Consider the following 26,274-nt stretch of genomic DNA (forward strand, 5'->3'; position numbering starts at 1 on the left):
TCACATGCTAAACGGAGGATTTTAGCGCCATCAGCGAGTCAGAGCAGCTCACCTTCTTCTTTTCCCGGCACCAGTCTACCTCTCGGCGCACCCGCTCCGCGGGTGCCCCATCGCCTGTTTTGAAGGGGGAAAGTCATCTCTCGCCGGTTGTGAGGAGCATTGAGGCAGTAAGGCGGTAAGCGGCACCGGGCGTGTGGCTGCAGCGGGGCTGCGAGCGTCAGGGACTTCAATTCCCAGAAGTCCCTGCTAGACCTTCCGGTCCGCTCTCCCTGCTGGCCCGCCCCCCGCCCTCCTGAGGCCTCAAAATACCAGCCTACTCCCGCAGCGCGGGACGCAGCCCGGGCTAAGACTGGGCAAAGACAGGGCCGTTTTAGGCCGTTAGAGACCGTTTAAGACCGGACCGGGCCACATCTCTTGGCTTTTACCTTTTGAGTATTCCCTGCTAGTATACTTGATTTTAAATTTTATTTATTGTAATATCTCTTCCCCACAATGTCATCACGTGAAACTCGGAGCAAGGCAACTAAGATCCCTAAAAAAGCTACGGGCACCCTAGATGACTTTATCACCAGGACCAGCCTCTCTATTGATAATGAAATAACTAAATTACAGCACAAAGTATCAACAGAACTTGAATGTGCTAGGAGGCTTTCAACTGAATTGGCGCTTAGGAAAAAATCTTCCCTAGGCAGCATTGCCCTTTCTAAAACTCCTGAACGCATTTCTGGTCCAAAACCAATCATAGCCCTAGTCGAGGTACATGCAACAGCAGAGGAATTAACTCCCTCCACCTCCCATGAACCACATGAGTCTTCAGCTAGGGCTGAGTCAGGAAGCCCATCACAGTTGACACTCTCAAAGGAGAGTGCTGAGGTCCTTTTAGATGGGGCGTCCTGTAAGTCATCAGAAGAGATGACTCCTAATGTAAGTGCATCATCCACCTCTAGGAAGCCAGAGGAGGCAGAGTCCCTCAAAAGCAAATCACCTATTAATGCACCATTAAAGCACAAAAGAAAGCGCAAACATCTAACCGCTTTCGCTAGGAAAAAAGTTAAAGTAGCACATAGACATAACATCAAGAGTGGTACTTTAAATACTTTAAATACTCCTATCGTAACTTCCGAGATCACCGTCCAAGATGTAGCACCAGTAAATGCAGACAACACTAACAACAGCATAGATGAACAAATCTCCAGTACTATGTCTGACCACTTAGGTAGCGAGGGGCAAAGAGTCGCCTGTGACACAGTAGAACAAGATGGAGGAAGAGAAGAATTTTTAAAAATAGTATGGGAGACACTTAAGAGATTACTCAAACCACTGGAAACTAGGTTAACTGGAATCGAGAATCAACTTCTTGAGGTCGAGAAAAGTGTTATCACTCTTTCAAGCATAAGTCTTAACTGCACTGAAGTACCTCCCGTCCCCGTCCCGGTCATATTAAAAAATTCACATATCAGTCCATTGGACATGCAGCAAAATAAGGTGGGGGTAGTAAACAATACAAATACTACTCAAGCAACTAGCACTATAATCCGACAGAATCCAACCCCCTCAACTTCAACAGCTGTAAATACCACTAGCAAACCTATGCAGAAAAACCAGGTTCACACTAACACTCTCCCACCACAAATTCCTTCTTCCTCTCACTCTTTCAATCAGAGTGTATTAGCCCAAAATAAACCTCAACCTAATCCCCCTGTCTACCCCTTTACTACCCCTGCAGGCATCCAACCCATGCCCGACAAAATCCCTGCAAATGTCATCCATAAGTCAAATTATCAGTCTAATCACACTCGCGATAATTTTAGAGGAGGGTACATAGATCTACCACCAGACGCTAGTACATTTGTAGCTGTTCTTACAGGGGTGCCAGAACTGGATAGTCAATATGAAGAAAATTTCCAATCGCTAAAAAATAAAGTGATTTTTTGGCTAAACAAATATAAACCCATTCCAAACCAGATGAAAAGTAAGATTCTTATGGTTAGGAGGGTACCATGGGTAGGGCCATCTGTAAAATCAATCACGGGCGATTGCATTATTATATCCTTTGAAGAACCCCAGAGTGCCGAGCAAATTTGCAATTGGAAATCATATGGTATGAATCCACCTATTGAAGCCAGACCTCTATCATTTTTCTACCCTCCACCAAGACCTATTCACCACGGCCCTAATTGGAACCCTGTTAACCAGCACTATGGTAGCGCTCCTAATTTGGCTAGACATGGTGATTATAACATGTGGTCTGGTACTCCAAACTTAGGCAGATATGGTGATTATAATATATGGTCGGGCATTCCTATTTCCAATAGATTTAATTGTCTAGAAGCTGTGGATTGACTTGCCACTGTGCCATACTGTATCTATGAACTATATGATGCCTTTTGTAGATTAAGTGAAGGTTATTCCAAGCCTGACTTTGTTTATGAATTATATGATGCCTTCTGTAGATTGGTTATTGGCTATCCCAAAACAAAAAATGTCGTACACTTGCTTGATGATGACCTGGTTAAAAGGAATATGCTGCATAGGTCCAAACTAGTACCACAGAAAACGGAATCATTCAACATGTCTGAGAATGTACGCTATTGCACAACGGTGGGTGGTCGGGATGGGAATGCAATCACTGTAGCTAGAGGAACAGTAAAGGCTGCAGAAAAAGTCACAACAAATTTGCAAGTTGGCAACCGGCCCAATGATTGTGTAGTTGATTCCAGCTCTGCCATCCGGAGTACTGATCCTTGCTTACTTATCCTATCATGGAACATCGCAGGTGTCCATAAGAATTTAAAAGATCCTGAGTGGGCAAGTTACATTGACACCAGTGATATTTGTCTACTACAGGAAACTTGGGCTATGGAAGTACCTCATCGGGTAGGATACAAAACCTTTGGCATTAGGGCTGTTCAGTCTGACAGAGGAAGACCATCAGGGGGTCTACTAATTTGGCTAAAAATCACCTTGGCCATGCAGGTGGAAATTGTGAATACAGGTTCTTTGGACATTTTAGCCCTAAGGATCACTCCCCCGTGTGGCATTGAATGGTTTATTGTTAATGTCTATAATAGACCAACCAGCCACACAAAAGTTTCGGTAACATTTGAGGCATTGGAACTACTGTTGAAGAATGTAATTGGAGATGTCCCGGTCATCTTGGGAGGAGATCTAAATTGTAATTTTGAACCTGTTTTGGGCATTTCTGAAGTCTTCGAGGATGAGGATTCAGCATATAACATCCCCCAGCTTGAAACCACCAAATTTGTCAAATATTCGACATTGGCCAGCCAATTACTAAGACTTTCTGCGGACCACGGCCTAAGAGCAGGTAATGGCCGACTCCCATCGGACCTGCAAAAAAAACCCACCTTCTCTAAAGCTAAAAGCAATTTAGATTTTATACTTGTTTCTCTTAGCATTTGGCACTTTGTGATAGATCTGGAAGTTGTAAGCAGGGGGGAAAGTGATCATTACCCCTTGGAACTTTACATCAACAAGAAAATGGTCAGTGATACCACTCCAATTACAACAGAATCTACCCAAGTCAGCTTATGTGAGGACGTCCATATACATAATAACAGACGTGCAGTAAGATGGCCACGTGTTTTGGCGGATGGTAATGTGTTAGCATCGGTTTATTCTCTTTTTGAACAAACATTTACACATATCGTTGACCATGCCTTCCTACCGGAACACTTTGAACATTTTATTGATCTACACAAAGTCTTTTTTTCTGAATTAAAAAAGCTTTTATCAAAAATGCCGAAAAAGAAACAGCAAAACCACAGAATGGCCAACCATGGAAAGTTATGGTATGGTCATTCGTGCAGAACTGCCAAATCAAATCTATTGCTTGCCATTAAAACCAAGTCCAAAGAAGAAGTAAAATCTGCAAGGGTGGAATACAAACGTACATTAGAAACATCTAAAAAACTCTGGGAGGAATCAATCTGGGCTGAAATGTTACTTGCTGCAAAAACCAATGATAATGTTGGCTTCTGGAGATTGGTGGCCAATGGGGGGCATGCTGGGAGAGCCGTGAAAGATGTATTTCTGGATGAGATGACCTGGGTAACCCATTTTACAAACCTCTACAAACAGTTCGATAGCGAAAGCCAATGGAACTTAAGGTCCTTTTTCCCTATTGAACCCCTCAACTTCACATTGGAGGAGACTATAAGGGCGATCAATGACCTTAAAAATTCAAAAGCCCCTGGCCCGGACAGAATACCGGGGGATCTCTATAAGCACGAAGTTGATGTCTGGGCCCCTTATCTGAACCGTTTGTTTAATGCCCTATCGTCAAGTTGCAACTTTCCAGACAGCTGGCGGGCAGCGGAGGTTGTGTTAATATTCAAAAAGGGGGACAGAATGACACCGTCCAATTACAGACCAATTAGTCTGATGGACACACTCCAAAAATTATACGCAAAACACCTCCTGTACAGAATTAATGATTGGCTTGAAGCTACGAAGATAATTTCCAAATTCCAAGCTGGCTTCCGGAGTAAGACCAGTACAACAGACCAAATCTTTCGATTTTGTTGTCTGATTTGGAAATATGTTCAGTTAAAAAAAGGTCATCTGTATGTAGCCTTCGTTGACCTGAGGGCTGCATTTGACTTAGTCCCACGGAGTTTACTTTGGAAATCCTTGCAAAAAATTGGGTTGCCGGGATGTATTTTAACTCAAATAGTAGAGCTGCATGCTGACAACTTTGCTAATATTAGGTGGGGCCCCAACGGCGAGTTGTCTCGTAATATTCCTATTGAACGTGGGGTTCGCCAGGGATGTGTCCTGGCTCCTACCCTATTCTCCCTGTTTATTAATGATGTCCCTGATTATTTAAATACTTGTGTTAATGATTCACCGCAGCTTAATGGTGTAAGGGTGCCTGCGCTGCTTTTTGCAGACGACACCATACTTATATCCCAAACAAAAAAGGGCCTTCAGGCACTCCTTAATTCCTTTAGCAGCTATTGCCAGACAAAGGGCTTGGAAATCAATGCAAATAAAACAAAATGTATGTCATTGAATCCCAGTATGCCAGACAGAGGGCTTTTGACTCTGAACAACCAAAAATTAGATACTGTGGACAACTTCTCCTATTTGGGTGTTGTACTAGATTCTAAACAAAGCTGGAAACCCCAAATCGAGAAAAGTAAAATAACATACGCCCAAAATGTCAAACCAATCTTATGCAAAATGAATTCTAGCACAAGCAAAAGTGTAACCCCGGTTTTAGAACTTTTTAAATTCAAAATACAGTCTGCTGTACTATATGGAGCAGAGATATGGGGCCCATGGGCAAGGAATAGTTTTCAAATTATGGATAACAAATTCATGCGGGCTTCTGTGAGGGTCCCTACTAGTACACCCCTTTTACCACTCCAACTGGACTTAAATTTTAGGAGAACAGATCATTTAGCAATCTTGAGGCCTTTATTATTCTGGGTTAGGCTTTGGACTACCCCCGAGTTGATAGATTACAGAAACGGCCTGCAAGAATTGATGCTGCTTGATACTTTTAATTCCATCACTTGGCTAGTGCATATTAAAAAATGGCTTGCACTTTTGGGCCTATACTCAATGTGGGAGACTCCAGACAAAATGCCTACTTTTTCTAAACTAGTAGTCAAGCGAGCTTTCTGGACCCACATTAGCAGGGAGTTAGTAGTTGGAGTTAGTGTTGGTTCAGCAGTCCAGGCTTTTTTATTATTTAAGGACGAGCTTTGTTTCGAGCCATTCCTGGACGAGATAGAGCCACCCATTGCAAAAACTCTCTTCCTAAAGTTTAGATACGGGATACTCATGCTGAATTACAACACTGAAAGATGGGCACAAAAAAGATTAGGAGCCTTGACTGCTAAAACCAAGTGCTGCCCCATGTGCTCCATTAACTGTCCCGAGAATGAGCTACATATGCTTTTTGTTTGTAGTGCATATACGAAACCGAGAAAGAAATGGTTGAAACCAATGTGTAACCTTCTAGGGACTAGGTCCTGTTTAATAGCTTTTAGGATCATGAAAAGTAATTCAAATCAGTTTGTTGTATTTAGTATGAGTAAATTTCTATATTCTGTTTACATAATTAGAAAAAAACAGGGACATTGTCTTTAAGTTGGAAATTGTACATGTTTTCTTAACCCTCGCATTGTGATAAAATTTTTAATGAAATATAATGTGTGATCTTCCATGTAAAATGAAATGTAAAGATGAACTAATGTTTGATTTTATATGTATGTATGTGACTTTTATGGCCAAAAAGGCCGAAATAAAGTAATAATAATAATAATAATAATAATAGATAGTGCGCTTTTTGCTTGCTCTATAGATTACTCGATGACATTTGGAAAATAGATCTAAATTATGGAACAAGTTGACAGCATGGGGGATAGGCCTTTTGAAACGAATAGTCAAATTATACCTTAATAAATATATAAGAGTGAAACTGTCAGTTGGTAGGGGAATTACGCCAATTTTCTTTTTTTACCTACAACGGCCTTAAGCAAGGATGTATTTGGGTATTCTCATTATTTAACTTGTACATCTCAGATCTAACAGAGGTCCAAAATCAACCTATAGGAGACGCCCCTAAATTAGCTGGTATAAAGGTGGCATATGCAGAAGATCTGGTAGTTTTATCAACCTCTCAAGGGTTTACGACGACAGCTAACCAAACAGAATGAATTTAATATGGTTCACAATCTGGGGATTAACATCAACAAGACTAAGGTCATGAACCTTGGATGCCATAATCCGAAATGAATTTGTAATATTTTGAGAAGGATAAGATTAAACAGTTCAAATAGTATGCCACCGACCAGAATAAGATTAGTTTGGTGCATTGTGTGAAGCTTTGGTCAGCATCAACTAAATGCATTATTTCAATCAACTGCCATAGAGTGGAAGAAAACACATTAAAACATTAGGTTTTAAAAAAAGCAATACAGCAAGGTACGAAATCTGCACTAAGCATGCGCATGTTAAGCATCTCGCTGAAAAGTATAATCTGCAGGATATAACAGAGCTAGTTAATGTCAAGTGATGCTCTAAAACAGCTGCTAAATAAGGAAATAAAAACCTCATACTATCTAACCGATATACCAACATTAGTTAGCTGGGCTTCCCGATCCTCGTTGTTCCAGAATGACTCACTTGTTAAGATGACATCCCCTGTTCTGAATCTGCAACAAAATGCCTCTCTCCACTCCGAGCAATAAAACTTCCATCTAACAGTAACATGTCTTCCTGTCAGATCATGGGGCTGGTACTGGCTTTGATGACAAACCATGTGCTATGTCCTGCTTTGGCTAAATGTATCTGAGCTGATATCGAACAACATTTTGTAGTCAAAATACAAATTATTAGCTGAAGGACACCAATATTTATGTCAGGTTAGGACACTGACTGGATTCTATAACCAACCAGTCTGGTTCTTCAAAACGGAGAATCCTTACAATACCATGAATATCATAACAGAGCGCATCTTGGCAGGTTTTCATCCTTCTCATCTACACTAGAGGAATGGGAGCAGACACCAAATCAACTGTGTGGGTGGAGTAAGAGTCATGAGCCAGACTCCCTGAATAAAGAGAGCTACCCCCTTCTCAGGTAAAACCCATGGGGAGACTTGGGGAAACAAGAACTCAGGGTACTAGTGTGTTCAGATGTTCTAACTCCCTGGGGCCTCAGAGTCAAAGTCCCAGAAACTGCAGCAGGTTATCAAAAACAACTTGAAGGAGAACCACATTCATCAGTCTTACAGGAAATCAGGCATCTTTTAAATGGACTCCGCAACCAAATGACATTCAACGACTACAACTCAGTGCACATGCATGCACACACGCTAACACACGAAGTAATGACTTCAGTTAAGCAGGGCGGAGCATATTTTACCAGGGAACTACTGTCGGTCATCTCTTGACCAACCAAGGGTACAGGTAAAGAGAGTTCGTGTTCCTGAACTCTAGAATCAGCCGCTACTGTCAGTGATACTGTAGAGACTGACAATGAATTGGAGACATCCTTGACCGAGGTGCCTTTCCTGCTTTGACCTTAGACAGCCTGGCCCATATTCAGGGCAAAATTAAATCTGTCTCTCCTAGTATTATTTTCAGAGCTGCAGAGGTGATTCTTCCCAACCGGCTTGAACTACTGAATCTCTTGCTCAGGACAAGAATTGTTCTAGTGGTATGAAAACATGCAATGGTCAAAGCAATCTTGAAAAAGCACACCACTGACCCTGGCGATCTCTGACATTTTCACACAATTTCCCTTCTGCCTGGGATTAGTAAAATACTCAAAAGGCACATCAACCTCAGGCTATCAGAATTTTTAGACAAAAATGATCTGTTGCATCCCACGTAGACCGGGTTCCGAGATGGTAATGGTACTGCTCTTCTGGCAGTTGTAGAAGACACTAAACAACTCCTAGACATGGTTGGTTCTACAGTATTAATCCTTCTAGATCTCAGCTCAGCTTTCAATACTGTCGTTCACAATATTTTGGTGGATAGACTGCAGAAATCTGGTATTGGAACCACCCTAGCTTGGCTTAGGTCCATCCTGGAAGATAGGACTTTCCAGACCTTCCAGGGTGACTGCACATCGACCAATTCCTCTCTCATATGCGGAGTACCTCAGGGCTCATCCTTGACATCCTTGACTTCTGGCTGATATCGGGCTCCCTTTTGGGCTCTCGATAATATCTTACGTAGACGATACGCAATTGATCTTTTGTCTTTCTCAAAGCGATGGTTCCGCCACCCAGTCCCTAGGCCCTTGTTTAGAGTCGGTGGCTAATTGGATGAAGAGCTCCTGTCTTAAACATAATGGAGACAAAATGGAGCTGATGGTTCTGGGCAATAACTCCAAGCTACCCTACAATTTGGCTGGCCAAGCTGCCTAGCTTCTCCTCCATATCCCAACCCGGCTATAAAGAGCTTGGGAATGTGGCTGGATGCCTCTCTTAAATTAGATTCCCAAGTTGCTATACTGTCCGCCACCTGCTACGGGAATGCTTAAGCTGATGAGAAAAATACTTCTCCTTCTGTCACCCAGCTGGAAAAGGCAGGTTGTCCAGGTGCCTATTCTATCTCACCTGGACTACAGCAATTCTCTTGATCTGAGATCACCGAAAGCAATGATAAAGAGGCTGCAAATAGTTCAGAATGCTTTATCATATCCCGAGAAATATTTCTGCCCGACAAGCTCCGTGCTCTCTCCATTGGATTTCTGTGACTGAGAAGATTAAGTTCAAGTCTACAGGGCTCTCGGCAATAAAGGTCGTTCGATAACTCCCCCTCTGTTGTCTTTCTACACTCCCTAAAGATCGTGGCGCTCCACTAATACCTTTCCCGCCAAAATCCCGGCTATTAAGAGACCTAGACAGGGAGGGCAAGCTTTTTAAAATAATGCAGCTAAGCTGTGGAATAGCCATCCACTTTCTCTGTTGAAAAAGAACTTCCCTTTCAGAAACTACTGAAAAAGTGTTTCTAGAACAGATCTTTGTAAAATCTCTGTATGGTCAATGTATTCCTCTGTGTTATACTTTTAGCACTGGAATACCTACGGGTAGCTACGCACTTTGTAAGTGCTTTCAGAATAGATATAATAGGTTACACACACTTTGGGTGTACCCAAGCCAGGGAGTCTTTGGTTTTGCAGGTGGTAATCTGAAACAAAATGATCACCTTGATCATCTAAAAAAGACTCCACTTTTGTTGAGAAAATGTTGTGAGGGGATTTGGGGTGGGATTAGGACCAGAAAACAGGCACAAAGAGGTGAAGCCGGGCATGAACAAGTCAAACCAGGAAGGATGTCACAGCTGCAATGGGTAGTGAACAGCCATTGAAACTGCAGGCAGATTTACATATCTAATAAATAATGAACAGGAAATACAAAGCCACATTGCAATTCACCCTCTATAGCTGGTTGATACAAGGGACATAATGTGAAACATAATATGAAGAGTAATAGGTATTGATGCATAAAGGTAAAGTCAATCAGGTCTATGAGCAACAAAAGCAGACATGTATCCAAATAGGCTGCCATGAATAACTGACATAAAAAGAGAATTCAGGAATGAGAGAAAATAAAACAAACAAACTAATCACAAAGCAGTAAATAGGAAAAGTGACGTCCTGATGAATGAGAAGAAAGCAACAACTAATGAACATAGAAGTAAACTATTCTAATGCAGGTTTAGAGGTCTGAAGGAAGCTAACTCTTTATGTGATATATCAAGAAACTGATATACCGTATAAAGAGTCCAGGGGATCCCTTATGAGTGGACTGGGATTGCACAGGGAAAGGGCTTGCTATCCAATCCCAAAGTGCTCTATTAGGAAGTAGTGTGGTCGAGCAGCCTTAGGCTTAACACCGAGGACGGCAAGACAAACAATGATCAATAAATCACACAACTCAAGAAGGATATCCACATCAATTTATAAAAATAGCAAGCATCTTTATATATGTTTAGGCATCAGAGAAAAATTGTTCAAATAAGTACATTTTTAAATATAGATTATTTTCACTTTAGAAAGTAGGCACAGTGCAACTTTTGAGTTCTACAAGGAAGGAAGAACAAGTTCTGCAAACAGGTATGGTACAGCGACTTTCAAAACTAATCTCCAAGAGTTAAGGTAAGTGATGGGCAAGGTCCAATGTCGGACCAACAGTACACCACCAGCTGCACTAGGGCGGCCGTGTGCAGGGTGCAAAAACAGAGCCCAATAGGTTTCTGTGCAGGTCAGTCACTTCAGAAATAGGCTGCAAGCTCTGGCTAGAAGGGCAGTTGGGAGACCCAACAGATGGGGGGGAGTCTAGGCTTGCGATGCTCGGGGACATAGGGACACCTGGGTCCTTTTCTCCACTGCCCGAGGGTGACAGATGCAGAGGTGTCTTTAGGCGTCTGGTTTTCTTATCAGAGCAGTCGAGAAGCCTGCTTCCAGAGGCTGCACGCGACATCAGGGAGTCCACAAGGGTTGAATCCATGATGGACTCGAGCTCTGGAGGACCTTGTTGACACCAGTGGCCCACTTCAACTCGAGCCAGAGGCAAGGGGCAGTTGTGACTTCCAGTGTCGGGTTTTGGTGGTTTCGGAGGTCTCAGAGTCGTTTCTTTTGGAGTTTCTGCAGGATGCAGGGACCTGTTCCGCTGTTCTTCTGGAGGTCTTGGTCTTTTTGAAGGCAGGCAGTCCTCCCAGGTTTTGGAGGCACAACAGCTGCAGGACGAGACATCTTTGGCGAGGTACAGCAGACAGGCCAGAAGGGCTAGGCCCAAGTTGGTTGATCGCCACAGAGTTCTTCTTTTACAGCTCTTCAGTGTCCTTCTTCATAGGTCATCAGGATCTGCTTCTCTGATGCCAGGGGCTCCCCATCATACTGAATTTAGAGGTGTTAGGGGAGTGTAGGGTAGTAGCCAATGGGCTACTGAACCTTGGGGTCACTGCACCCCCTATATGACAACTTCCTGTGGGAAGTAGGCATAACCCTGCACCAGAAGTCCGAAGTATGCCATCACATTGATTGCTAATTCTGAAAAACCGTGTCCACCTCGCAGTAGCCCACCTTAGGGGTGGTACTAGCTTGGGGGTGGCACGCCTACTCGACTAATTAATGTTTCTGCCTGTCCAGGTGTCAAGGGGGCCCTGGACAAGGGGGTCCGCATCCTCTCCTGTGAGGGGGAACCAGACTTCGTATTTCAGGAGGCAGCCCTTTGAGGCTTGCCGTCCAAGGAAAGCTAATCAGCATGTCATCCTGTCAGAGGGGGTGTTACACTCTTTTCCCCAAAGAGGCTTTTGTTCTGGGTCTGGGTCTCCTGAGAGCAGAGGCTCTCACCCTAGGAGATCAGAACAGTGTCTAGGGTGGCAGGCTGGCAGAAACCAGTCAGCAAGGACACCAGAGGCTGGTAGGTTTTCAGATTGCACCTCTAAGGTGCTCTCTGGGTGCCCTCACATGTAATATTTAGCACCCTGCCTTAAGTCAGTTAGGCCTGACGTAGGAATGACTTACGAATATTACATGCTGGGATCCGGGAAATGGGATACTGGGACGTGTGACATGTCGTGTTTTCACTTTTGTCTGCACCAAGACACGCAATCTGCAATGGCACATGTAATATTCAGCAGACTGACTTAGAGCTTTCAGGCCTGCTGGAGAGGTGACTTACAAATATTACATGCAGTGTTAGGGGATGTGTGACATGTTGTGTTTTCACTTTTGTCTGCACCAAGACATGTAGCCAGTGATAGCAGCCCTGCATGTCTGTGCTTGGTGAGGGGTGGCACAATTCGTTCTGCTGCCCTTATGGACCCTTCCTAGTACCTCAGGCCCTTGGTAGCAGGGAAACCATTTACTAGGGACTGACAGAGGGTGCTAAAATGTATTGCCAATTGAGGGAAACAACTGAACATTTTTAGGGAAAGAATACTAGTAATGGGGACCTGCTTAGCAGGAACCCAGTACACTTTAGTCAACGTTGCATCAGATACCAGGCAAAAGGTGGGGGGTGGTACTGCAACAACAATCCCAGTTTCCTACAAGGTCACTCGCATATCTGTTTCACTAGGATGCCATTTACTTGCTTTTAAGATGATCAATGCTTCTTTTTATCTCAGTCGTACAGTTCCTCCACAAAATACTCCTCACTCTCTCCGCTTTCATGTTTGCTAAATAAAGAACTGTGAGATCTGCCTTTTCCGTAAGACAGTGCTTCCCAAACTGTGGGTTGGTGTGAGCCGATAATTGGTGGGTTGTGAAAGTCCGAACAATAAAAGAAGCTTGGTAATCAGTAAAACTGTATGTCTGTGCATATTTAGTGGCCATTTCAATAGAACATGTGCTGTCTGTAAATGTGTGCTACCAGTGAATGCTTTAGTTACACCCAAAAATGTTTTTTTTTTTTAAATTACCAGCCTCATGTCCATTCAAACCCTTCAAAGACATTTGAATAAATCTTTTGAAATATTAGAACATTTGGAACACATTTGAACACTGGTTTTATACTACAATCTCATATGACTCACCTGCGTTTCCTTGTTCATCCTCCGTCTCTTGCTGGAAAAGTGATTTGTTGTCAGTTGTAAATCTCTGTGAAATCACAGACGTAGCAACTATATCACCTGCAAGAAGCACATGATAATAGGAACAATCTTATGGAACAATGAATTGGTGATTCTTCTGCAATGCATTTTTAAGCAAACTATGCACAATTTAATAGGAGTGAATGGTATCCATGTTATTTTTCATGTGTCACTTTATCATTTACTTTACATAATAGTGTGCATGGGACATCAAAAAACACCCGATTCATATGGAAACTGGAAGACTCTCTAATAGCAAAGAGTGTCAGTAGATCACTGCTTAATTTCGTCTTTATGCTTATGTTGGCACAAGTAGTCCAGATAAGACAACAACAATTAGAGTCTTGTTTAGAATAACTGCCTCATTCTATTACACCAATGTGCCCAAGTCACTAAAACTACAATCTCCAACTGAGACCTGTCACCAGACAGTGCTTGTCGGCCCGCCATTAAGCAACACGAAAACTGCAGCATACCTGGACTTCTCCAGTTGTCTAACACATTAGGATTGATGCCTAAATATGAAGGGTTTGAGAAGCCCTGGACTATTAAAAGTCTGTGATGACTAGAATGTATAGCCAACCAACCAGTAATCCGTAGAGAGAGCTAATACATGGCAACTGCCCCTCCCCCTCACACTAATTTATAGCAAAGCAAGCATCTTTATATATGTTTAGGCATTGGAGAAAAATCATTTAGGTAAGTACGTTTTTAAATATAAATTATTTTCACTTTTTAAAAAAGTGCACACAGTGCAAAATCTGAGTTCTGCAATGTCACCCTATGAAGGAAGCACAAGTTCTGCAAACAGGCACCGCACATTGACATACAGGACCAATCTCCAGGAGTTAAGGTGGGCAAGGTCCAAGGGAGCACCAGCAGTACACCACCAGCCGCACAAGGGTGCAGGGTGCAAATCAGTGTCGGGAGCCCAATGTGTTTCAATGGGGATCCCTCACTGTAAAAAGAGACTGCAGGCTCTAGCTAGGAAGCTAATCGGGCTGAATCAGCAAGTGGGCTCAGGCCTTGAGATACCCGGGGGTGGCGGGGGACACCTTTGGTCTTCTTCTCCAAGGACAAGGGGCGACAGGTGCAGGGTTGTCCTTAGGCGTCACGTTTTTCCTTACCAGAGCAGTCGCGGGTGAGGGAGCCTTTATGCAGAGGCTGTAGGCGTTGGAGAGTCCAGAAGGAGTGAAACCACAATGGACTCGAGTTCCTGAGAGCTGGGGAGCCCTGTTGGCACCAATGGCCCTCTTCAACTCAGGGTGCAGGCAACGGGTGCTGTGGCAGATTCGGGTGTCTGGTTTTGGCAGTTCCAGAGGCCTCAAAGTCTTCTCTTTTGGAATTTCTTCAGAACAGGTCCATGGTCACGGGAGGTCTTGAGTCTTTTTCGAAGGCAAGCAGTCCTACTCGGTTACTGGAGTTAACCGCTGCAGGACGAGTCGACTTTGGCACAGTTTTCGACGAGTGAAACAGACAAGCCTGCAGGGTTAGTGCCAGTTCAGTTGCTTATTCTCTCCTTTCTGCTTTTGTAGCTCTTCAATGTCCTCTCTCATCTTAGGTCGTCAGGATCTGCTGCTCAGGTGCCAAGGACTCCCCAAATACTGAATTTAGGGGAGTGTAGGGTACTAGCCAATTGGCTACTAAACTCTTGGGAGTCACTACGCCCTTATATGACCACTTCCTGTGGGAAGTGGGCATAACCCTATCCCAGAATTCCTAAGTGTGTCATCACTTTTGAAAAATTGTATACATCTTGCAGTAACCCACCTTAGGGGTGGTACTAGCCTGGAGGTGGCATACCTTTCTGACTAGCTAATTTTACTGCCTGTCCAGGGGCCAAGTGTCACGGTTCGCGGCGTTGCCGCGGCCGGCCATCCCCGCATACACACACGGAAAGCCGGAATACTCACTTCCGGCCGGAAGTTGAGTCCCCGGTCTAGGCCCTTGGCAGCACCCTGGGAGCACAGAAGCACTTCCGGGGGAAACGCTTAAACATCGCGTTTCCCGCCGGCTCGGTGCTTCGGATTCCTTGCTGGGGATCCCGCTTGCTGAGACCTGCCTGTCTAGTACGGAGACGAGCCGCGCTGGAGCGCTGCTCGGCTGTCACGTCAGCCACACGTGGAAGAGCGCTTCCTGAGACTCGTCTGCCACCACGGAGTCAAGCCGCGCTGGAGCGCAACTCTGCCTCACGTCTGCGCCACTCAGGAGCGCTTGTTTGTTCCTTCTCCTGGGGGATCCAGGAAAGTGCCTGTTTTTGTTACTGTAACCCTTGACGCGCAAGAGCGCCTTGAGGGTGTTTTGTGGACCTGAGTATTGTTTTGGGTTTGTACTTTTCAGTTTCCCACCGCGCAGGAGCGCTAAAAGGGAAACAGCTCAGCCAACAGGCTTGGGTTCCTATAGGGGATGCCACAGGTTGAGTGACTACTTACAGTTGTCAGCTACACGCGCAGGAGCGCTTTCTTTTTGTTTGAGCTTGGGTGAAACGCGCAGGAGCGCTTTCTTTTTGTTTGAACTTGGATGTAACGCGCAGGAGCGCCTTACCTTCGCTATTCATAACCGGAGCTGAACCCATTGGGGAACCTTCCGTCTCGGAAGCATTGGTGAGTCCTCCGAGGGTTACAAGGTCTGTGTGTGTATGTGGGGGGTGGTTCCTTTTCGGGTCTGACTCAGTTTCTGATCTAGCTCTTTATTGGTTTCCAGTTGACACCAGGACGCCCCGCCAGCTCCACGCTACCCTTTCACCCTACACCCTGGCTCCCATCCCTGCGTCCATCTCATCCCTGCTGGGTATTGCCTTCCACGAGGGTCAGGTGGGTACAGGGACGGGTGCTCTTGTCGTCTCTGCGGAATTGCGTCACAAGCAAAGGTAAGACTTGTGGGGCAGCCTGACACCAAGGGGGTTCTGAACAGGGGGAGGGCTTACTTTCGTTTGAGGTGAGCCAGATTTGCATTCCAAAGGCGGCAGCTTCTTTGAAGCTCACTGGCCCAAAGTGGATAATCAGCAGGTCATCCTGTGGGAGGGGGTGTTGCACCTTCTTTCCAGACAGACTTTTGTTCTGGGCCTCCTGAGAGCAAAGGCTCAGCAGCCAGGCAAGCCGCTGGGGCTTGCAAATGTTTACATCAACCCAAAGAGGAAAGCTGTAACAGTGGATAGGTTTGTTGCAACTAAGCTACAGCTAAAAAAAACAAGGCAGCCATCATATTTGCTAGTCACTGGAGACTTTAATTTCATTTTGTTTCATCAACCAAGTGAGTAGCATGTTGAGGCAATTGGTTCCCTCACAGACAAAAGTTTGCCACGTCATAAGCGATGAGACAAGATCAGGGAAAAAACTAGTAAGATCATGTGAGCTAGCTGGCCTCATCGTTTTGAATGGCCATCTACCAGGGTATATACCGACAACAAGGACTAGATCATCTGACAGGAATGTCCCCTATCTAGATTACATAATGGTAAACTGCACATTATACAATTGGTGGATTTCAGAATCACCCACCGACAGGAGTGAACACCATTCGCAACTAAAATCCATTGTGATTAGCAAGCACAAACATGAACCAGCAAGGGCGCTGATGGAAGAAGTTCTGAAAACCTAAAGCGTCTGAAGTGGAGTTGAAGCACAGTGAAATAAATGGCAGAAGATGCTGTGGAAACCCTCAAACATTTTGTTTGAGGAGAACCTAATCCAGTTACAGCTTGGCAAACCTTCACTGACTATCTGATATCCAAATATTCAGCCAAATGTGCAAATAAGGGGGGGTGTAAAAGCCCGGTCACACTGAGCCCCATCCGACTGATGAAAGCCAAAATAGGCAGACTGCTTAGGAAGTTACGACACTCTACAGAGGACCTAGAGCTACTACAATCCCTTGATAAGGAGAGAAGGACATTGAAAAGAGCTGTATTGACCTCTAAAAGAAATGAGTAAGAAATCGTATGGGTCAAACTCCTGCATGCCTCCAAGCTAAAATACCCAAAGAAACTTTGGAAGACGATCAATGACATCGATTAAGGTCCAAGGGTAGCTTATAATGCAAATATACGCGAGGAAGGCTGGGTAAAGTCACATCTTACAGGAAGTATGCACAATGTGGCTGACCAGTATGGCCTCAGGAGATTTCCAAGGGAAATACTCCTACTGAGCTGCTGGAGTATACGACTGCAGCAATAAATCATTGGAAAATCTCGATCTGATTCAGACCCTGGTCCAAATCATATCCCTCAAGCTGCCCTTAAAAAGAACACCTTGCAGAGGCCCAATTGTTTTTGACTGGCATGTTTAACACCGTTTTGGCAGTTGGGTCGATCCCAGGAAGCTGGAAAGGTTGAATTATCCATCCAATTTTTAAAGGAGGAACCACCTCATCACCAGGCAATTATCGTATAATTGCACTATTGGATGTAGATCTCAAATATCTTTCAACCTTACTGCTTCAGGGTCTAGAGGTAGGGACGTTAGACACAGACAGGTACAAGGAAGCAAGGTACGTTAACTAACCTTATGGCAGTAGGATTAATCCTCAGAAGAGCGACGGCCATTAGCACGCCACTGTAAATGTGTTTTGTTGATTTCAAGGCAGCATTCGACCGTGTCCCGCGTGAAAAATGATGTGTAAAGCTCGAACAGTGGGGAATCCCACACAATCTATTAAAGGCTAATAGTCTGCTTTACACGCAAACGTGGGCTCGTATCAAGGTCGGGGATGGCACCCATATGTCAAGAGAAGTGAGGACATCGATTGGTCAAATGTAGGGGAGCGTCCTTGAACTCCTCCTATTTAATCTATACATTTCGAACCTTTCTCTCACACTGGATGAGTTGATATCACACTCCCTGAGCCTTGGTGACATGCTGCTGTCGAACATCTTGTTTGCAGACGATCTGCTTCTGTTTAGCAACACCAGGGTAAGCCTGCAGGGATCAATCAATCGCTCAGCAATATATGCAGTTGACAATTGGTTTGAGATTAACCTTAAGCAAACTAAATTAACAATGTTACATAACCACTTCTTAAATCAACGCAAACGGTACCTTAATAGAGCCACAATAGATGAGACATCGGCATATGGCTATCTAGGAGTCAAGACAGACGCAAGGGCCTTGTTTGCTCCTCAAAAGGAGGCGATCAGAGAAAAAGCCTTAGCCTTAAATTTTGCATTTTCCTACCATATACTAGGGACGTATAAATAAGTCAACTTATGTCAATTGGGGGTAGCCAATTCAACCTACATTTTGTAAGGGGTTGGAACACTAGCAACGAGGAGTGGTCAGCAGGCCTCAGGTACTCGAGTCAAAAAACCAGAAGCATCAGTCCAAAACTTTGGAGGTGACCATGCAAAAAGAGGCATTTTCTTACAGTGGCCTTACTACTGGCAAAGATGCAAGTGGCCAGGTGTTGGATGGCCCCAAAAGTCCCCACCGTCGCGATATGGCTGAGTAACATGCTGTCTTATAACACCAGGATGGAGGACTATTGCGAACTGGCACATCTGAAAGTTTGCACAAAAGACTTCTGGGAACGGTATCATGATGATGAGAGGAGTAAAGGAACGGACTTCAGTGATGAAAGCAACTGATATTAACGGAGCCTGGAAATGCGGGTGTGGGGAGTTCAGATACAGAGCAGGCCTCAGGACTAGCTCTCCCGTGCTGCTGCACTGCCCTGCTTCCATGTTTTTCTGAGTGCTTTATGCTGCTTTTGCGTCATTTTCTTAAACTTCTTTCTCCATCCTTTCCCCCATTCTTATGAGTGCTTTCTCCTTCTTTTGCCTCGTTATTACTGCTCTCCTTCCTTTCACCCCGTTTTTCTGAGTACTTTCTCCTGCTTTTGCTTAGTTTTTCACTGCTTTCTTCGCAAAGCAGCTAGCAACTCCAGCACCTGGAGACCCTCACAGGTTATTCGCCATGCTTTCTTAATCCCGATTGATTGATCCATGATATATGTATAGTTAATATTAGACCAGTGGAAAGAGATAGATTTGCTAAGAATATATCTGTGAGATGACGAGTGTCATATGATTTTATTCATTTGTAACTTTTGTATCATTTTTGTTCCCTATTCCTTTTGATGTACAGTAGAAACCTCAAATGTATTATTATTTTTTTTTCTTTTCTTAAAGCGGTCACAAAGTGGTAAAGTCCACACTGGTGGCTTATTCAGTCTCTGTAATGTACTTCTCCATATCAAACATATAAGGTCATTTTGCACAGTGAAACCCTACCCGAATGCTGTTCTATGCACGTGTACAATTGTGTCCGTTAGTGATCATTAATGTGGCTGTAGGAAAAACCATGTCCGTTTAAACTTCCCCCTCTTTTTACTCACTTGGACAATGGTCATCACTGGGTCCTCTGTCAGAGTCATCATCCATGAAGCAAAAGCCTTCCTTTTCCCTTTCTTTTAACGAAAAGACAAAGTTTGATTTCACAGGGCCTAGGGTAAAGAAAATAAGGATAAATTGAAAAAACAAGCATGTGAATGATCTCAGACAATTAAGTCATAATCCGCTACAGACAGAGTTAATGTGGGGGTTCAGAAAACATGGAGAAAGAGAAATGAAGGGGAAAGAAGCTTCTTGTGCAATGGCAACCACTGCAACAAATGTGCTAAGTGTGGCAAAGAGGCAACAAGTCTTATATTGGTAAATACACACAGAAGAACAAATATCAAGACATATCAGTAATATAATTCTGAGAAGGGAAGAGTGATGGCTAAAAGCGAGTGGAGATGCCTAGAAGAATGATTACCGCTGCATCTCCTTGGTCACCGTTGGGGTCCCTGGCTTTCATAAGGACCTGGATCCCAGTAATTCCCAATTAATGACTCATGCAGCAAGCTGCATTCACACTGATCATTCGTGCAAAGCGAGCTGGAATACTCACGGTTCCTCGTCACGTTCTTAGCGGGGATAGCCCTCCAAGTAGATATACATAGTGAGGCACAAATAATCAAGACAACATGAAAGAGATGCAGGATGCTCCAAGTCATGTCACTCCATGCACGCTTTGTGCCACAGCAAAATTAGTGCAAACATACATGGCAAATCACATACAAACAAATGTGGCAAAAGCATGTGAGCTGTGTGGAGTGATAATCCACCCGTAACACTGTGTAATAGTGTCCTTCAACCAAACACTCTTACCATGAAAATGCGGGAATGGGAGCCCCATGGAGGGTTTATCCGCGGGAACCCTTCTAATCACACACGGCAATCGAAAGAGAAATCAAATACAGTCAATCACTTAGCAATAGTGTCATTGTGAGAGCCATCTGGAGTCAGACTCAGTATACTAGAGACCCCAAAGGGATCAATCAGATTTGATCCTATTATGCAGTGTGTTGCCTGCAAATGTTAAGGATTAGGGGATGTGTGGATGTTTATAAGAGGGGAAGGCACGTTGGGCATGTATACAATTTTGTCTATTTGTGATATTTATGTGGCTGTCTGAAAAACCACATCAGTTTACCCATTAAACACACACGCCCTCCTTTTCACTCACTTGGACAATGATCCTCACTGGGTCCTCTGTCAGAGTCATCATTCACAAAGCATAAACCTTCCTTTTCTTTTTCTTTTAACGAAAAGACAAAGTTTGATATCACAGGCCCTAGGGTAAAGAAAATAAGTATACATTGAAAAAATAGGCATGTGGATGATCTCAGATACTTAGGTCATCATACACTATAGACATTAACTTAATATGGGGGTTCAGAAAAAGTGGAGTCAGAAATGAAAGGGAAACAAGCTTCTTGTGCAATGGCAGCCACTGCAACACATGTGCTTTTTGTGGCAAACAGGCAACATGTTTTATACTGGTAAATACAGATAGCAGAACCAATATCAAACCATATCAGTAATAAACAGGCAGTCGACAGCTGTTAATACTAGCTGGTATATGTCATTGTGTACGCAGGCTCAATGGTGATCCATAATTCAGAGGAAAGATGACAAGGTCATTTGTTAAATTAAGAGGCGGCCATGGAGTTGTTGGAAGTGTCAAAAGGAATAGACGAATAGGAAAGTGGTGGGAGGGGGAGGGGCTGGATTGGAAGGAGTGAGGTGTTTGAAGACAGGATTACAAAGATCACATTTGAGAGAAGAGCTGGCTGTTTAGTAATGTCCTCAATGGCAGCAGGCCTACATGGGCTCTGATGTACTGATGACAGGTGTGTTAAAGGCGGCCATTTACTGGAGAGACTGCACTCCTGAACATCTGGTCACAGGGCATTAACAGCTGGGTGGCAGCACAGCTCCTAAAATCAAACCTACATAACTTACTAGTCAGTTATGTTTCCATGTTTAGAACTGAACCCCAAGCAGTGAACAAAATAACTAGTTTGATAAAATCCGCCTGTACTACTAACGAGAAAATGTTTAGGCTCCTTATGAGACTCCATCAAATCCCTCTCACACATCAACCCAATCCTCAATGCAGCAGTAATGGGCTCTAGTCAGATCATACTTTAATACATAAAGCCTTTTTGCGCTGCAATTTTAGCTCCAAACTAACTTATTACAAAAACTTTAAAAACACAGTCATTCCCAGTCAGGGACCTGTAAAATGTATCTAGTATACAAACAATGAAATTAGGATGAAAAGGGTCATCCATGTGACTATTACAGTGATTGTGGAGGCCCTGATCACTTTTATGTATGCCCAAAAATACACGAGATTTCACAAAAAATATAATGTGAACCCTCACCCAGCAATATTGATGGCATGCTTCATCCCTGGGCTGCCTCACTCGCCAGAAATTATTATAATGATAATAGGCTCCATGATTGCAGGAACTACTTTTTATGCGCGTGAAGTGCATGTGAGAGAGTGTAAAAATACCTTAAACTCTGTCATCATTCTTGGAAGGGAAGAGTGATAGATAACAGCAAGTAGAGATGCCTAGAAGAATTAGTTAGTACTCCTGCATCTCCTTGGTCAACACTTTTCAGAAGTATGGCCCATTTGGGACTCAGGTTTTCATCAGGAGCCCTAGCATTGCTGATCAATCTCTCACACAGCATGATGGATTCATACTAATCATTCACGCGATGCGTGCTGGAATTTTCATGGTTCTCCGTTGAGTTCTTGGTGGAGATAATCCACTTAGTATATAGACATAGCGAGGCACGAATAAACAAGATAACATTAAAGTGAAGCAGGACGCTGCAAGTCATGTCACTCCATGCAAGCTTTGTGCCACAGCAAACTTTTTGTGCAAACATACATTGCAAATGACACACAAACAAACGTGGCACACATATTTGGGAAGTGTGGAATAATACGCCACACGTAGCACTGCAAAATTGTGTCTTTCACTCAAACGCTGACCCTAAAAATGCAGGAACTAGAGCCCTATGGGTAGTCACACACTGCAATTGAAAGGTAAATCAAATACTGTCAATCGTTCAGCAATAGTGTCAATTGTGAGAGCCATCTGGAGTCAGGCTCAGTATACTCGAGTCCCCAAAGGGATCAATCAGATTTGATTGTATTATGCCATGGGTCACCTGCGAATGTTGATGAATAGGGGTTGTGCAGATGTTTATATGTCGAACCAAGAAAGCCATACACCACGCAATAATTCGGTCTGGGAGACCGCAACGTACTTTTGACTCCTACCTGGGTGCTTTGCTGCTTTTGTTCCCATTCTCGGTCCCGCTCCTATTATCACCGCAACCAGGGGACAAGGACTCCAAGTCGCAGCACTCCCCCTGCGGCGCTCACCACCGACGCCAGCAGGAAGCGCCAGGAGGCGCTTGAAAAGCGGAGAGCAGCTGGAGCCTGGCGGGTTGCTCGAACCAAGAAAGCCATACACCACGCCATAAATCGGTCTGGGAGACCGCAACGTACTTTTGACTCCTATCTGGGGGCTTTGCTGCTTTTGTTCCCGTTCTCGTTCCCGCTCCTATTATTGCCGCAACCAGAGGACAAGGACTCCAAGTCCCAGCACTCCCCCTGCGGCGCTCACCACCAACGCCAGCAGGAAGCGCCAGGAGGCGCTTGAAAAGCGGAGAGCATCTGGAGCCTGGCGGGTTGCTCGAACCAAAAAAACCATAAACCACGCCATAATTCGGTCTGGGAGACCGCAACGTGACTCCTACCTGGGGGCTTTGCTGCGTTTGTTCCCGTTCTCGTTCCCGCTCCTATTATCGCCACAACCAGGGGACAAGGACTCCAAGTCCCATCACTCCCCCTGCGGCGCTCACCACAGACGCCGGCAGGAAGCGCCAGGAAGAGCTTGAAAAGCGGAGAGCAACTTCCGCCCCGCAGAACGCGAACCCCGGGGCGGGGGCCCTCCTAGGCCGTCAGAGGCCTAAGGAAGCTGGGCTGGGCCACCCCTCTCGGCTTTTTGCATTAACAAAATCAGGCTATAAGCGGGTAAGACTTTCGCCATCAAACTCCCAAATCATACTGCTGTAATTATACTTTTGACTGATCCCTCCTGTGATCCTTTTGACTTTGCTGGTATCTTTTAAAATCTCGCCGTGATCTGGACAAAGAAGTTAGGACCACTGTGGATTTTATGTCATAGCGGAACTAATTCTCGTACTAAATAGACCTTGTGCGCACTCACTAAGGTGGAAGGATTATACAGGCGGCGGAAATTAGATCTTAGATACGTATTATTGAAAACTCGAAAAAGTCAAACTGAGTTATCATTGTTATAATAAGCTGCTGATTTTGTTTTTTCCATATCCATGCTTGAAAGGAATCGATGGGTGAGGAATAAGTATCCCTGCACTGTATTTGTAAAATTCTTTATCGCCGGTTTGGGCTATTTGGGAAGATTCATCTAGTACAATAGTAGGAATACTTAATTATGAGTAAACGGAAGGGTGCTGCTGGTACACTTGATGATTTTATAATAAGAGCGGAGTCGCTATTAAGCCATGAAATAGAACTAGCAGAAAGAAGGCTATCACTTGATCCCTCAAAACTTCTGACTTATAGGCAACCTGGTTTACATCCACCACTTAATGTATGGCTTCCAAATGCGACCAGCTGTACTGCAACTCCCCACCCTGTTTTGAATAACCCTGTCATAGACCCAAAACCAATTAAAGAGGGGTCCTCTAATGTACACGAGCTAGCGACCCCCGGAATATCAACAAGACTTCGAGCTCCGAAACAAGTGGGAATGACAAAAGAAAAAGCTAAGAATGTGCAGAGGCGAAAAGAAAGGGAAATCTGGGGGAACAAGGAGAACAAACAAAGGGGATAGAGCTGGAATATGAGAAGATCTTATGTAGAACCATAGGAACACAAACTGACGTTGACAATTCTTTTAGTCTAGGCAAAGCTAATGAAGTAGTTGGCGCAGTAGAACAAACTGTGGTGGATATTTTTAAAACTGCTCTAGATTCTGTACATACCAAAATAAACGAATGCATGGACATCAAACTGAGGGCTATGGATAGTAAAATTGATCAGCTAAATTTGACCATAGCACAATTAGGTACCATGATTGGAGATGGGAACAGAACTATTGAAGAGTACTAGCATCCATTCCCTACCATTGGGTTACTTTTATAGACCTGGTATTGTAGAAACAAATTACAATCATGATAATGGTTTAATTTTTCATACTTTCAATAGCTTCCAAGAGTTATCATCTCTGGAGGCTGCTGATTGACTGCAACCGTTAAATGTCCCAGCAGAGGAAATGTTGGCAACATCTGTAGAGAGGGGGAAACTAAGGCTCCAATTACTAGGTTATGTGACAAATTGGAAGAAGAAAATTAGCAAGATGCGGGTGGGAATGTACTACTGACTCAAATCCTAACAGCAACCGAAATAGGCGAGCGCCCACAGGTTAGGGGGGACAAAAAATACAAGTAATATGTCAATAGATGGACCCACGAAAGCCACAAGTGTTAATGATCTTGCGGAATTAAAAATAATTTCATGGAACATTGCAAGTCTTGGAAGGAATGCTAGCGACCCTGACCCTGAGTGGAATGAATATATTGTAACAACCGATATTTGTCTCCTACAGGAGACCAGGGCATCAAAGATGCCACATAGAGTAGGGTTTACAACTTTTCATGTAGACACAGTCCCTTCAGCAAGAGGAAGGCCATCAGGAGGACTTGTAACATGAGTAAAAGAAACCCTTGATATTAGAGTTACCCAATTATGTATTGATTCACCAGACCTGCTTGGAATAAAAATAATAACTAAGGACAGAAGGGTGCTGCAACTATATAATATCTACAATAGACCTAGCCCAGCGTCTAGGGAGTCACTGACAATAGAACAAATGGACTCCATTCTAAACTCACTAGACACAAGGATAAGTATAGTACTAGGTGGCGATTTTAATTGCAACTATGAACCTATTATAGGGCTTGGAAACATTTTAGAAGATGAAGACAGCGCCAACAAGATCCCTATACTGCATAACAGTAACCCGGTTCCGTGTACTGTGCTTGCACTCCAAATTATGAGGTTAACAGTTGGGCATGGCCTGAGAGCATGTAACGGCCGTTTACCATCAGATATACCAAAGGCCCGACATTCTGTAGAAGCAAATCCCAGAGCAGAATCGATTATATAATTGTATCCTTTGATATCTGGCCTTATGCAGCAGATTTAGAGATCATACCAAGAATAGAGAGCGATCATCGCCCGCTCCAGTTGGTATTCTATAATAGATTACTCCCTAGTGTAACTAAGAAGCAACAACACAGTTCATGTAAGTTCTAACGATATTATAGTCAGTAATAACCGTCTCTCAGTAAAATGGGCATATATACTGGAGCATGGTGAAGTATTGGCAAGCATTTATAATATATTTGCCAATATTTTCAGTATATATACGACCATACAATTGGAGGGAAATATATTCTTAGACTTACACAAGGAGTTTCACAAAGCACTCGGCCCGTTGGCAACAAAAATACCAACAAAGATTGGTGGAGATGTAAAGCCCCTGTTGGGAGGGAAATCTTGGTACAATAAGATCTGCCGCATTGCTAAGGCTGAATTAGTCCAAGCTATAAAAAACAATAATATGCTGATAGAAAAAAGATGCTAGACTAAAATATAGGAGAGTACAAGAGAAGGCCAAAAAATTATGGGACGATGAGAATTGGTCTGATTTGCTCATTGCTGCCAAGAACAAAGACCAAATGTCATTTTGGAGACTTGTGGCTGAAGGAAAGAAAAAAGAAACTAGGGAT

General features: G+C 43.9%; 1 protein-coding gene across 2 annotated transcripts in view; it reads right to left on the reverse strand.

The window, feature by feature from the left end:
• LOC144772334 (uncharacterized) overlaps positions 1-26,274 on the reverse strand; it is a 151,971-nt gene that overhangs the window by 83,114 nt on the left and 42,583 nt on the right. Inside the window, exons 3-5 of one of the 2 annotated variants that reach the window (XM_078656576.1) lie at positions 20,594-20,701; positions 19,419-19,526; positions 13,032-13,127 (exon numbers count right to left, since the gene is read on the reverse strand). In XM_078656576.1, coding sequence (XP_078512702.1) covers positions 13,032-13,127; positions 19,419-19,526; positions 20,594-20,701 — 312 coding nt within the window. The remainder of the gene's footprint in view (positions 1-13,031; positions 13,128-19,418; positions 19,527-20,593; positions 20,702-26,274) is intronic. The other variant, XM_078656577.1, reaches the window with a different exon arrangement.

This window comes from Lissotriton helveticus, chromosome 8 (assembly GCF_964261635.1).
Source record: "Lissotriton helveticus chromosome 8, aLisHel1.1, whole genome shotgun sequence".
NCBI classification, from domain to species: Eukaryota; Metazoa; Chordata; class Amphibia; order Caudata; family Salamandridae; genus Lissotriton; species Lissotriton helveticus.